The sequence below is a fragment of the Electrophorus electricus genome, chromosome 12 (assembly GCF_013358815.1).
Source record: "Electrophorus electricus isolate fEleEle1 chromosome 12, fEleEle1.pri, whole genome shotgun sequence".
Taxonomy (NCBI): domain Eukaryota; kingdom Metazoa; phylum Chordata; class Actinopteri; order Gymnotiformes; family Gymnotidae; genus Electrophorus; species Electrophorus electricus.
In genome coordinates, this window is record NC_049546.1 from 5610731 (window position 1) to 5626290 (window position 15560).

The 15560-nt window shown below is 46.6% G+C and overlaps 1 protein-coding gene across 2 annotated transcripts in view; it reads right to left on the reverse strand.

The window, feature by feature from the left end:
- Positions 1-3901: 3901 nt before the first annotated feature.
- The window catches only part of diaph2 (diaphanous-related formin 2), a 333658-nt gene continuing 321999 nt past the window's right edge, over positions 3902-15560 (reverse strand). For both annotated transcript variants that reach the window (XM_027028176.2, XM_027028101.2), the window contains one exon: positions 3902-7468. In XM_027028176.2, the coding sequence (XP_026883977.2) occupies positions 7404-7468 (65 nt within the window). In that variant the 3' untranslated portion in view covers positions 3902-7403. The remainder of the gene's footprint in view (positions 7469-15560) is intronic.

The window sequence follows — 15560 nt, forward strand, 5'->3', positions numbered from 1 at the left end:
TTAGAAAGCCGCTGCTTCGCCGTTTCATCACTGAGCGGCAGGACTGAGTAGAGATCCCCTCTGCGCTCACACACGCCTCACACCGCACTGTGCGTCTTCCCACAGTTCCGGCTGCTTGCTTCTTTGCACTCAGAGCGGAGACAAAGGGTTGTTTTTCTTCGGCCTGTTTTGTTTGCATGAGAGCGCGCTCACGCTTCCTCCAGGCATGAGTGCCGTCTTGTTTCCCTTAGCTAAACATTATTAATGACCCCGAGCTCAGGTGAGGGGCTTGCAGCGTGCAGCCAGGATTGGGACTCCTCTGTTATTTTTCATGAGTGTGTGTGAAGCTGTCAGAGTAAAGTGTGCGTCCCTGCTCCTGTGGTCAACCCTTTTATCCTAGCGGGTTAGTGTTGTGTGTTTGCGAGTGTGTATTCACTCCATGGGGAGTACTTCAGCTAAGGGCAAGAAGAGAGAAAAACTTTGGCGACGCTTTTATGTACTTCTGAGTGAAGCGATCTACGGAAAGGCTTTTGTAAAAACTCATTTTATTCAGCAATACACTTCCAGGGGGGCACTCACTCAATTATGATGCTTTCCTCTTCCTCGTCTCTTTTCTCCGCTCATATCAGGCTGGCTAACAGCTAAGAGCATTCGCCTGGGCGTGATGCATTGTGGGATAGAGGTCAGCATGCGCGATAGTACGGCCTCGAGCACCGACAACATTCGGCTTCAGAATACAGGCCGCAACACATTTCACACGCAAATGCACGCCCTCGGAGGCATACCTGGTGGGACTATATTTAAAAAAACAACAACCAAAAACCCTGACTCTGATGTCTGATTCTCATTTTCAAGAATACAGAAGAACACCGATGGCACAAGTCGATGCTTTGGTTACACGTCACCGAGCCTCTTTGCCTAACATCTCAGCGTAAGGGAGTTTTGGTGGACATAATAGTCCACGAGCAAGCCACCGCATGTTTTTAATGGTCTCACCGAGTCAAGGACGTAACTCTGCGTAGGAGATGCGGCCTTGACTCGGACTTGGAGAACGTACAGGCTGATGTACGTGATGGGCTCCTCTATGCCTTCCCCTCCATTACTGCCAAACAAGAGCATGCTGAAGCTCAGTTTGCCCTCCGCCAGCCTTCCTCCGCTGACGGCATCCCCACTCGTCTCTGCTGCTCCCGTAAGGCGCGGGAGACCGTCAGCTTCCACCGGGAGCCCCGCCAGGAACGCGGCGGTAGACCCTCCAGAGCTGGCGTGAGCCTGGTATGCTCCAGAATGAGAGGAAGAGAGGCTAGATTGTCTCACACACACACGTATGCGCAGGCACACAAACAAAAGAGTTATTCTAAGCAAAGGTCTTTATTACCACAGGTACTGATTCATAACACCATCTAGGAATCCAGGAGACAGTTTAGAGGATCCAGTGATGTGGTGCTTTTTCAGTGTGTGCAGCCTTCTGTTGCTGTAGCATTCAAATGGATTTGTGTGACTTGCAGTCAGATAGAATTACTTTTCTAAGGAAAGTGGACATTACATTCCAACTGCAAGACTGTTCCATCAGACTGGACACACCAAACCCAGCACACACACACAGACACACGCACGCACCGCACGCACGCACCTCAACTACCCAGCATCTGAGGAAAGGTTCAGATCCGAATGAGCTCAGATCTATTCTATCCCAGTTTCCATGCTGCATTTCTAAGTCGGCAGTATGTAAAACGCATCAAAATTATGTTGTACCCCCACTGACAGTCGATTGGTCAGACCATTAGGGCACTGACAATTCAAACCCCCCCAAACAATTCCTCCCCATGTATGTGTTAGAGATGTGTGTGGGTGTGTGTGTGTGTGTGTGTGTGGCTCCAGGTGATGTTTCAGATTCTGACAGGTCTACTTACCTCAGTGCAAAAAAAAAAAAAAACTACACACACCAATCTCATTACCATACTCGTTCCCACTGTTCTACACTGCAAACAAACAAAAGAAACACACACACACACAAACACACATATATTAATCCGAGCATACCTAACTGCTTTGGGTGGGGTCTCCATCCTTCACTTTCACTGGAAAAGAAGGAGCCGTTGCAAATTCAGGCCAGAAACAGCTGCGACAACACCGAGCCACGGTTAACGCAGGCGCTCCGTCGCGCTCATATCTAACCAGTTATCAAAGCAGGTCTAGGGAAGTAGAGGAGACCGTATTACTGCGCGAGCAAACAGACCGGCTCACTCTTGTAAATTACGCTGGTTTAATGGCTCACTGGGAATGCGGTCGGAGCTACAATAAGAATGACAAGAGCAATTACAGGAGGGGCCGTTTCATTGGCCAGAGCAGCTTGTCTCCGGTTTTTAAAAAAGCCTCCCTCTGTGTGAGTGTGCGGGCAGCAGACAGAGAGCAAAAACAGCCTTGATTGTTCACAGAAAGACAAACAGAAGCACGCACGCCCGCCCGCCCGCCCGCCCGCAACTGCGCGCGTAAACACACATATGCGTACGCCCACAAAATTGGAAAGGGGGTATGTAGGCAGAGGATTTGAGGGACAGAAACACGCTCTCCATTGGCATTCAGAACAACAGTGGGAAGAGCTTGTGAACAGCAGCCACATTCTACAGAGAGGACGATACTGCTCACAGATCAGCTCATCTGTTCCCCGCAATACACTAGAGAGGACGATACTGCTCACAGATCAGCTCATCTGTTCCCCGCAACACACTACAGAGGACGATACTGCTCACAGATCAGCTCATCTCCGCCCCACCAACACTCTACAGAGAAGAGGATACTGCTCACAGATCAGCTCATCTCTGCCCTAAAACACTCTACAGAAGAGGACGATACTGCTCACAGATCAGCTCATCTCCGCCCTGACACACTCTACAGAGAGCACGATACTGCTCACAGATCAGCTCATCTCCGCCCCGCCACACTCTACAGAGAGGAGGATACTGCTCACAGATCAGCTCATCTCTGCCCTAAAACACTCTACAGAGAGGACGATACCGCTCACAGATCAGCTCATCTCCGCCCTGACACACTCTACAGAGAGGACGATACTGCTCACAGATCAGCTCATCTCTGCCCTAAAACACTCTACAGAGAGGACGATACTGCTCACAGATCAGCTCATCTCCGCTCTGACACACTCTACATTAGAGGAGGATACTGCTCACAGATCAGCTCATCTCTGCACCTCCCTCCCCCTTGTCTAACACAAATACACATACACAAGCAAATTCTAACACAAACATTAACACCTACACATCCATATTTGTATATGAACAAACAAATGCATACACACACACACACACACACACACACACACACACACACACACACCCTCGCTTAGTTTAGCACTGAGAGACAAAATAGCGTAGGATAATTTTCCTATACATCTGTGATTATGCAGAACCCAAATGTCAGCTGTCAAAGGAGCACAACCAAGCCTATTGCAGTGCATTTTATATGTAGCATTATGAATTATGATTCTACTATCAATAATGATTCTGTCTGTTACAAAGCAGTTACGCACGAAATAATGTGCACTCTCACTGTCAAATGTGGCACACAGAGGGAGAGAGAAAGCAAATAACCACAATATGTGCTTCACGTCGTAATATACTGGTATTATCTATGGCTGACAGTAACTATATTTTCCAAAATCATGAATTGATGCAAATCGTGTAGCACAAAGGGTGGGGTGGTTAAACCCATTTTCCTGTCTGCATTCCTAAAGCCCCGGCGGAGGCTAGAATAAAGAAGGGAGAAGACAGGATACCGGTGCACGGTTTCACGTTAACCTTTGGTCCTCCCAGCGGATCAATGCCGCACGAAAGATGCTGTCAGCCGAATTAAAGATGTAGAGAAGGTGTGTATCTTAAAGAAAAAATAAGAAATCTGGAAACAACACTGCTTTTCCAATCATTTATGAAGCATTTATAGGTCACAGTATGGTCTGTGAAATGAACAGAAACAGCACAGTTTAAGTGGTTAAGAACACATACACACACTCCAGCCATCTGTTTCTGTAAGAAATGTGTTATTATTTAGTATGCTATTGTGTTATATAACTCAACCCAGGACGAGTGTGCATGAGCATTTGCACTCTTTTATAGTCACAGAAAAAAAAAAAAAAACTTAAAAAGCTGTTACAAATATAAATTTTGTCAATAAAGGAAAACTGAAATGATGACAAAGGATTATACAGGCGGGGCAACTTAGTCCAACGTCCTGAGCCCTGTGAGGTGCTTCTTTGCCATTTCGTTTCATCTAGTTCTCCAGTTTCCTCCACCGGTTGTAAGGAGAACTGAGAGACAGTCAGCCTGAGTCTGTTTCACTTTGGCAATGAAACATTCACAGGTGACAACGAGAACAACCTGCTCCAGGACAGAATGCAGGGAATTAAAGTGCACCATCATACAATCACTACTGGCCAAGTTGGACAGGGCTGACTTTGAAGAACAGCGACCAAACTGGGGAGATTTTGCACACCGATCAGAATCCTACATCCTTCTATTTTCATTCTTTTCAGTGTTTTTTGTTGTTTATTTGTTTTGTGTTTGAAATTATCAGGTAAAAACTGAGTAAAGAACAGACATGGCATATATTTATATGGATTTTCTTGTATATAACATTAATGGGGCTTAACAATACTACTGACTGCATTTGGCAGTCACATACAGATTCTAACCTGTAACATAACTGCTAAAATATTCTAATTCAATGCACATCACACATACACAATGTTAGCCTAATACAACAATCACAGGGCAGGGCAGATCATCAAATGCATCAAATAAAAGCATTCACATTAAAAGAAACATTGATCTCTATTACAAATTGTGTGCTAGTGGATTCGTCTTTGAGCATTTCATAACTGTGTAGAAATGACCAGATCACAAAACAGCAGCTGAGGAACATTGCCGGGTCGAAATGCTGAAAATGCTAAAATGCATTTTGCTGTGTTCTTTCTTTAAAAATACACTAACATCAGTTACAATAAGCAACAATCACTTAAAATTTCACAATATTAGTGTGACTAACAGGTCAGTTTCAACTTATCATGTGATCCTTTTTTGTAATTCCTTTGATTAAAATAATTTTTAAAAATGGCACATTTATTAAAGTATATTCCACACCAAACATTTTTTGATGGTTTAATGACGCATGATGAATTTTAAGTCAAATACTGTATCAACTGTTCTTGAAACAAGTGAGGCGCAAACTCTGTGCTGCCGACTAATTCTGAGAAATAGAGTATGTAATTGCAATAGGAGTTGAGCAGAGTGAACTATGAAAATACATGTTACAGAGGCGCACACTGACAGGTTGGATGCTGTAATTACCATTAACATGAGTTTTAAATAGCAGTCATTGGGAACTCAGAGTGCAGAGAGCAGGTTCCATTGTGTGAGGCTGGAAGACAGTCAAAGGGCAGTTTTAATTAGAAAAGCAAATCAATGCCTTGAGCTACGCAGCACCTCCCTCGGCACCGGGGTTTTGTGAAGATGACACGCCGCGTGGAGGGAAGTCTCACCCGTTGCCGTTTCCTTTGAAAAAAACTGAGACCACGCTGATTGCCGACCTCTGGGTCCCGCGTGGCAACGGAAGTCGGCAGGACCTGGGGGGAGGGGCGACGTCACGGCGTTCCGGAAGAACCCTCGCCGTTACATTCTGACATTTTGGCCGACGACGAACTGGGCTGCTGGTCCAGTCATCCAGCAGAAAGCAGAGCTACTGATGCATGACTGTCCTGATGGCATGTGATTTCTATGCATTTCTATGCATTCACCCTAAGTGTTACAGAAAATACAAACACACACACACACACACACACACACACACACACACACACACACACACACACACACACACACACACACACGTGTGCGTGCGTTACGGCGAGGCATTACTCATGACGCAAACGCAAGTGCCAGGCCAGGGATTCTAACAACGCTTTTCTCGTGGATGCGGCCAAGAAAACGTGCCGCTACGGGGTAGTTCTGCAGCTCTTCTGTCATTACTGCGCTCCTGCCTTTGTGCTGGACTCAAGCAAGGGCAAGGCGATGCTCTAGTCATCACACGTTACACTGTGGGTAAATACTTTTAGGCAGCATGAAAAGGGAGAAACAGGTTTTTAGATAATGAAAAGGTCCGCAACGAACCAAATCTGACTCTTCTTTTTCCTCATTGTCATTGTGACCTTGTTTTCCTTTTTAGCTATAGCAGGGAGGATACAGAGGGTTATGGTAAAACATTCGGAGGGGACAGGTCATAAGTGCAGCTGATGGTGGATGGTATGAACAACATGCCCTGACGTTCCTCTTGAGAACGCTCCCAGCTGCACAACAGAGGACCCGGCCTCACCAGGAAGAAAGCACGAGGAAATCCGGGATAGATTTTACAGGATAAAGAAATGCAATATTCACTTCTTTCCGGATACAAAGGCCTGTGTCTTCGATTCCTAGGTGTTGCACACAACAGCTAGCCAACTTGTGACGCGTGTGAAAGATAGGCTTGAAGTGTTTAGATTAGATAACGCACTTTTATCTTTTAAACCACTCCAGGTATCTTGAGGCAGCTGAAATACACATGACTAATATCTTCCCACAAGGCATACACATATAGCAAGGATGCTAACAGAAGTCTGCATTTTGGCTCGCCGCTACATATTGTGTTGTGAAAGCGTGATGGAGCCGACACGGATAATAATGCAGGACAGGCGCTTCTGTACTGCGTGAGAGATTATATACTCGAGGTCCAATTGTGGACTGAAAAACAGGGTGCGAATCAATCAAACCCAGGTTCAGTTCAATCGGTGGCAGCGACTAATATGCATACGCGGCCACGCGGCCCTCTCAGGCAGAGCTGGCTGTTATTCAACAAGACAACAGGATGGTCTGTGTTTGTCAAGAAGCCAATTGCACGAGACCAAAATGCATCTGATTAAACATATTCAAACATTCCTGGAACGGAGTACGGAGGAAGCCAGAACCGGAGAGCTTTACGCTGCGATAAGCATGAACGTGAAAATAAAACCAGCAAAAATCATGATATGTTTAAAAAAAAAAACCTAAAAAAAAATATGTAAATACCCTTCCAAGGCAATTCAAATGTTAAACAGGCCCTTTGTACAGTAAGCGATAGGGACTAAGATTTCGTATGTAAGGCATTGTAATCGCAGTTATCCTGTGAAGCAGTGTAGAGTTGCTGTCTTTGTGTCTGAGGTGTGGTGTGTGCGGGTGTGTGTTTGTATGTGGGTGTGTGTGTGGGTTAGTGTGTGTGTTGCAGGGTTGGGACCAGGCCATGCCAGAGGGAACGTGCAGTGCTGCACCGTTCCTGTTTCCCAGCCTTGTCAGCGTCCCCGCTTGTGGGTCTTTGGCACGTGGCTAAGGGGCGCTGCTGGCCAGCCATCACCGGAACATGGGGCTTGGGTTGTGGCGTGATCGGGACCTTTCCAAACCGGTGCGACGGTTGTCTGCTCACGGGACAGAGGAGGAGGGAGAGAGAGTGAAGGAGAGAGAGAGAAACAAGCGTGGTTAGATCTGTTCGGCATCTGTTCACTGCGACAAAGCGTGTCGAGGGAGGCATTAGAGAGGGACGGAGAGAGAGAGAGAGAGAGAGAGAGAGATAGAAAAGGGCAGGAATAACAAGGCAGCAGGGACAATGGCTGCGTGATTAGGAAGAGAGCTGCAGGGAGCGCCGCAGAGCAGGAGACGGTCCGGAGTGGATCCCGGTGCGTCTGGTGTCATAGTAACTCCATTGAAGTTATCCAGCCCCCAAACTGAAGAACTCCTCAATAACGCAGCCAGGAGAGCACACACTTAATGCGCGCACAAACACGGCGCCGAGCAGCACGGCACGGGGCGGCAGCTGCACCCTCTCGGTCGCGTACTCACGGGAGGCCGAGGGGACCGTGGAGGACGAGAGAAGGAGGCGTAGGCAGCAGGCTGGGATTCAGGATCACTCCCAGGGAAGGGAGAGCCGTTTCCAAACCCCGAGACTGAGAGCGACTCTCTGACAACCTTGCCATGGCTCCACCACAAATTTCGGCCGTTTCTATTAATGTAAATCAGCATTGTTTAAAATGACAAGAGTTTTCGTTTTTTCAGGTCATTTTGGTCAATGCATTTTTAAAATAAATGTATAAATATATAGACTTTGGCAGTTGTGCATCCTAGGGCTGGCCCTTGGGGGCTTCGGTCCCGGTGACTTATTATTCACTCCCTCCAAGCAGCTCATTGGACGCTTCACAAATCTCTTTTCTGCCTGCATTTCGTCATCTGAACTTGCCCAGATTTGCTCCAGTCATTTACCGAGACCCTCTGTAGATTACTGCGCAGCGGCTAATGGTAATAAGCTACTAACTAAAGCAGCTTTTTAAAGCTTTTAGCAGGTGCTAACCAAGAGGGTACAAAAAGATAGTCTGGCAGACACTTCTTTATTCTTTGCTAAAAGAAAGCTTACACATTAAGTCAGTGACTGCCATCAGAACAAGGCTGAGAGTCAGCGTACCCTTCAACTCTGGAGTTCATCAGATGACAGCATGAGTGAGCCATAGGTCAGCTCAGCCCGGGAGATGTCCGGTATCTGACCGGCGAGCCGGCGGGCTTGGTCATGCTAGGAGTTGGGAACCGTTGGATACGTGTCTCCTGGTTACATTTTTGGATGATGGCAGTATACTTGACATACGTAGCCCAGGAAATTAAAGAGGACAAATGAAAGAGGCTGGAAAGAAAAAAAATATATATACTGCTGACGTTACTTAAGGCTTGGATTCATGCGGCTCATACTTGACTGAGCGCTGACTCGAAGGGCATTGTGAGCTGGAAGCCTACACACAATCAGGAACCATATGGGGGAGTGCTACCCGTGCCTAGCTTTTACGTCCATATATATAGAAATAATTTGCAATCATTTACATATTAATACAGACATATTAACATTCGGATTGGTTTAAAAGCACAGGGGAGTAACAGGGTTTGCTGTATCCGCATCTCGGTGAGACCTAATTCATAACAGCACGTTCAAAAGATCAGATGATAATTGGAGCATCTAAGAGGTTTAAGCTTTAGTAATGATCAGTCTCTTGTACGTCTCTCGGTTTATCTTCGCTATCTTCTATCAGTTCCAGTGCGATCTACATTTGAGTGTATTTATTTATGGCCCCGTCTACAGAGGGAAGGGGAAAAAAAATAATAATAAAAAAAAACTATTCCAGAATCACCAGGGAGTTTCTTTCTGCATCGTTACATGCTGAATTCCATAGACTGGATAGAGGTGTCAGATTAGGGAAACCCGTTCCGAAAGCTGGACTTGGCGACAGTGGTCCTCCCAATACGAGGTTACACAAGTCCACACCACAGTCCAGACACGGGCAGCAGAGAGGCTGGGCAGCATCCATGTGGCAGGTGGAGAGGACAGGCCTCTACACCCGAGTGGCAGCATCAGCTGTAGTCGCCCACGGCACACAGGCAGACCTGCCCCCGCACTGACCGTCACCGAGTATTAGGCCACGGCAGCACCGATCATACCGAGAGGATGAGAGAGGCGAAAGTGGGATACGTTTCGGATAACGAGCCGAACAGGATCGAGCGTTCGAGCCGGGGGGGGGGGAGTGCGTTAATAACACAGCTTCTGCAGAGCAAGAGAGACTCCGTGAAGATGCCGTTACAAAGGGACGAGAAGGTAAACGGAGGGAGAGCGAGCGCGCGGGCTGGTGGGAGGGAAAAAAAAAGGCAAGAGCAGAAAGAGTGGGAGGCGGAGAACAAAAAGAATCCGCGGCAAATGGAACGGCGGCTTCAATTGCTTTCGGAGGACAATTTCCTGTTGCATTAGCAAAAGTTTAGAACGGTGACCTTGAACTCGATGTATTGCATTTGCAGGAAATTCAGATTTTGAGTTTAAATGGCAGATGAGACTTTCATCCACTTAAAAAAAAGAGACCAAAAAAAAAAAAGCTTAAAAGCCACTGTAGGGGCCCGTCCTGCCTGAAGGCCTGGAGCCTCGCCCAGTGCCAAACACACATCGCAATTAAACATCGACGGCAGTTAGGAAAACAAAAGAAAACTTCAGAACTGGCGTAAGAATATGCTCATCGCATTTCAGGGGTTTTTTGATTTGCAATTCCTATGAACGTGCCCTCATTTCTCTCTCGGTCTCTTCCTCTTACCCTCAGACCTAGTCGGCATTCAAATATTCCTTTTGGAGAACGCTGCCTTTCTGCTTCTAACTACGGGGTCAGCGCGGCACCGTCTACGTGGGAGGGAGAGAGGAGGAAAGATTAAAGAGAAGAGGGACCGAAGTGGTGAGCGAGAGGAGTGGAGGAGAGGCGAGATGCGGTGAGCACGAAAGCGGACTAAACGGAGCTATTGCTGAGCAATTGCTTCAAAGACGCCTATTTCGTGGGCATACCGAGGGCCCGTGCCCGGTCTACCGCGCTTTGCCGCGTTTCAGGAGGGCTGACAACGGTTCCTCACGTTTGCGCTCCAAATTGAACATGGAGGAAGGTATCACTGCCTGTTTCGGAGGGTGACGTCGGATGACTCGGCACATCTGGTGAGTGGAGGAAAACAATGTGACGAGAAATGCGTTGAGATGATCGGCTGGAGCTCGGCACACTGAACAAATATAATTGCTAAAACAAATGGGTGTGAGAAAGCCAACCCCCTTCAACGGAGGATGAAACAGAGCCATCCTTCTCTATCTTTTCACTTGAGCTTAATAGCTTTCCTGTGTCCTCTGCTGTAACGCACCAGCCCAATTGACCAAAACAACCGTCTACGGTAACAATCGTGCAATAAGCAGCTATTTCTGCCAGGACACAACTATTTACAGGTTTCCTCTAGAACAATGACAATCCACAAAAAAAACAAGCGTTACCACAGAGCTTAGTAAAAACCCAGGCGCTAATCACAGTTGTGTTAGGTAGCTTTTTTTTTCTTTCCCCCCCCCACCTCTTTACCTGCCTGTCCTAGAACTGACTGACCTTTAAGCGAAGGAGGGGAGGGAAAGAGGCCAAAGATGAGTGGCAGAGAGACGTCTACGCTCCTGAAGTTCATTAATGAGACTGATGCCGTGGTTTCCGAAGCGCTTAGCAAACGTGCCGAAGGGATGAGTCAGCAGCGGCATGTGCAGGCCGCGGTTGTGTCATAACGACTCGGAGCGCTGGGACGGACGTGGGCCGGCCTGGGATTATGCAGGGGGCGTAATCAGAGCAGAGATGGTAAAACAGCTACCACAGAGGAGGTGAACAGGCAGACAGGCAGAGGATCGGGCAAGGCTCTTGTGATTGAGTGATCGGTTCATAACGACCCTCTTGATTCTTCTAAAGAGATTAATGGCCTAATGGATTTTGCCTGACTGTCATCCTCTCATAATTAGATCATGCCACGTCGTCTGGAGGCCCTCTCCCAAGAGGTGGACTGTACAAATAATAAACAAGGAGCAATCAAAGTAGGTCCTCAAAGAATGTAAACACAGGTAAGTGCTTTGGTGCTAAGCAAAATCAGTCTGGGTCATAAGTTCTATCAACATTTTCAGCGTTTTCAAATAAACATTTCATCCATTAAATATGTTTGCGGTCAGGCCAAATAATAATAATAAAAAATGTATAACTATAGAAAAAAAACTATAAACCCCCACATTTAAAAACACTTCACCTTGTATTTTTGAAGACAAAACACAATAAAGGTTATTAAATCTCTGTGGCCCATATGTTGACACAACATGTTTACTTTGAGAGCACCTATGAGAGAGAGAGAGAGAGAGAGAGAGAGAGAGAGAGAGAGAGAGAGAGAGAGAGAGAGCTCTAGTTCTCCTAGCTATCAACTCTCCCCATCTATGCTCTGCTTTGAGCAGACCTATGCACTACGAATAATGGAGCACCAGCAGCAGAAACCAGAACTAAAGAAAAAGAGTCAGGGGGCAGAAAAGTTCCTCTGTTAGCTGTACTCTACAGAGCAACGACAGCAAAACCTACAAAGCTGACAAAGTGCTTTGAAGAAGGAGAGCGGAGTTAGACAAGAGAGTGGCTTTTGTTCCAACCACCAGAAAATGTAAGGTCAAAGGCACCGAGGCAGAGTCTTATCCTTGGGAACCTGATACACACCCACTCATCCACACACACCCACTCAGCCACCCACCCACGCACACACACATGCGCACACACGCGCGCACACACACGGGCACACACACACACACACACACACAGACACACACACACACACACACACACACACACACACACACACACACCATGGCCTGGGGCCCCACATCTTTATGGGTGCTGTGGGAACAAATTGCAGTGCTAATGACTGTGGCGAGAGCCACAGTGGATGCCTGAAGACTCCTGGAATCAAATGCTGAAAATACGATGGAATACACCTACACAATGTTTCATCTGAACTGATTTGGGAAAATACAAAAAAGAAAAAAAAAAAGTCAGCCATGTTTTCCAACCAGACTGCTAGAATTTAATCCTTGAAAATTAAAATAATATCACATACTGATATCATCGCTACCATTGCTGATAACAACAGGGAGAGTAATCCTCTTTTGAACAGTAGCACTTAAATCACAGTGCTAATAAAGGTCACAACTCACCTAATAAGAAAGTCTCTAGTGTGAATATGAATCAATGTGATGTTACAAGGAAAATAGCTTCACTTAAATAAATGTGTCATTTTAACCTTACTGAATAATTTACGTGATGCAGAAGAAAGCTAACCGGAGGACACAACCGAAAATCACGACAGGGTGTGTCTCTCGGAGACTACAAAACGTCCATGAGCGTCCCGTGCCCATGTTCTTGTTGAGCACTGAACAGAACACAACAGGAAGCTTCTGACTGGCTGATGTCTCGTTGTTTATTTTGAGGCGGAGACATGAGCTCTTAAGTGCATTCTCTACTGTAACCGGAGAAAGGGAGACGTCCCAGAGAAAAACTGGTGAGGCAAGATGGTGTAATCCCGCCTTCAGCGGAGCATGTGTGGCTGGAAACGCGGATGTTCACAGGAGCCCTGGGACATTTGTCAAACCGAGCTGTGGTGAATGAGCCAGTGGGGACTGCTAGCACAAAGCTCGCCATCAAACTTCAGAGCCGGCGAAAGACCAGACAGGCTTGGAACTCCGAGCCAGGGATGCATGCTCACTCATACGCTTCCTAAGTGATTGATGTACATCACGGGCATGTATACGTCTAATCTGGCAACCTGTTAAATAATGAAAATAAGACTGAAATGGTAATTAAAACGGGGCAAATTTGCCCATTCGAGCTGAAGCTAAATTTGTCTTGCTGCCTACATTTCTATCATGCTTTTCAATCAAAGGCAGATCCTCTTCAGATGTGCTTACGCACCTCCCTGGGTGAGTGACCCAGATATTTAATCCACCCAACCTCCCCCAATGTGTCTACCTTGACTAGTGCATTAAAGTTTCATGTTCTGATTTAGGACCGAACCCTTTAGTTAAAAGGCAGGTTTCACTATAGTCTGTCTATCCTGCTAACCCCCAAGCTCTGGGTATTGTCCTGGCTCCCTCTCCCTTTCTTTCTTTCTTTCTCTCTCTCTCTCTCTCCCTCTCTCTCTCTCTCTCTCCCTTTCCCTTTCTCTCTCTCTCTCCCTTTCTCTCTCTCTCTCTCTCTCTCTCTCTCTCTCTCTCTCCCTTTCTCTCTCTCTCTCTCTCTCTCTCTTTCTCTCTCTCTCTCTCTCCCTTTCTCTCTCTCTCTCTCTCTCTCTCTCTCTCTCTCTCTCTCTCTCTCTCTCTCTCTCTCTCTCTCTCTCTCTCTTCCTCTCGGCTGGCCAGGGCTGAAAGGGGCGCTATGTCTAAGAGTAATGTCTCCTGACAGCTCTGCACACAATGCGGTGCAGGAGAGCTAGAAATCACTACACGTGTCGATAAACAAATGCTTATTTTTAGAGGGGAGAGGGAGAGAGGGAGGGAGAGAGAGAGAGAGAGAGAGAGAGAGAGAGAGAGAGAGAGAGAGGCACTAGTTTATCTCCACGGTGGGAAAGCACTGACAGCTCTGTACCAGGGACAAACAGGGGAAGGAAGAGAAACTGTGTCTGGCATCTACTGAAGTCAGACAGGCCCCCTCTTTTGCCTGCCTACAGACCCGGCAGCAGGGCCCTGTGTGATTAGAAATGAAAAGCCTGACAGACTCGCAGCCGCAGTGATTCCTCATCGGGCTCCCATGGACAAACGAGACGGTTTCTGAGCTGCAGACCAGCTTGGTATCATAAAGAGTTGGAAGACTGACAGATTTTGGGATGCTTTTCGACACCGTCGGCCAAAGCCGTCCAAAAGAAAGGTGCAGAGAAGCTCAGGCACACACAGATACACCAAACAGTCAGATGAGAGACCCTTTCAAATCGATCATTGCCCTGGGCTAATCCACAGTGCTGATCACCAACCCTGTGATTCTGTGCAAAAGTGTGCTCCAGCTGTAATACGTGTGTGTAGTTATAGACAGACTGGGGCTAAAAGGAGAGAAGTCATAATATACTCTGTTCTCTCCTCAACACTCCGGGTCAGTACGCAGTTGGTCCTCTGCGCAAGTTTATTTATTTTTTCCTCCCTACCCTTTCTGGAAACTTTTGTAAGTTGCTCTTAAAAAACAAATAAAAACAGATTGATCAAGCATGATCAAGAAGTAACAAAAAAGGGGTTTGATGCTTGGCTTATATGATCGTAAAACCGCGTAATGATTAACAGTTTACACAGACTGCTGTTGACTTCTCCACAATAGTGTGAATTTGCTTTCCTCTCCAAGGTGCTGTGAAATGAAAGCAATTTCAAATTCTGGTAATTGTCCCCGAGAAACAGACGGGTTGGACCAGAGTCTGTCGGACTGAACAGAGCCACGCTTCGATACTCCATTTGGTTACGGAAAACGCAGTTAGTGGAGAATTGCCTTTGTCCAATGCTCCTTATTTTTCTCTAATGACTTTTATAAAAGGCTGTGTCAGGCTGAGTAGAAACTCCTTGTTATGCGCTATGTCTACAAACTGGAAGTGGTTTGTGAACGTCGTGATGTCTTTCTGAAAGCTTACTTTCCCAAAGACGTTTTAGTTTCCTGGAGGACGAGAGGTCTCGGGCCCATTACAAAATTGGAATTAACTCGGGATCAGACAGTAGGCAGGCATACAAACGTGCCAGCCTGCCTGCCTGGAGCACGGCTTGGAAAGACACGTAGCAAACAACGCACTCACAATCAGATGTGTTACCAGGTCAGTAAACACTGATTTTGTGGTTTCTCGAGAGGAAACATCACTATAGACACTATTAGTCATTTTATGATGATCAGGTCACCTTCATTCAAATGGGACCAATTAACATTATTGCTACGTTCCAGACAGAGATGAATCGAGAGTTGGTGTCTGCTTGCTCTCTCCTACAGAAACAGGCTTGCTCAAGGAATCTCATTTGCGTGTGAAAGTTTAGATATGTCCATCATCCCAACGTCTTGTATTCTGATGCTTTGCTCTGTAAGTATCACACTTTGTCACCTTTGATTGATGACATAGCCACGCAACGGCTTCGGCCCTGCTTAAATGTAAACGGTGAGTGTA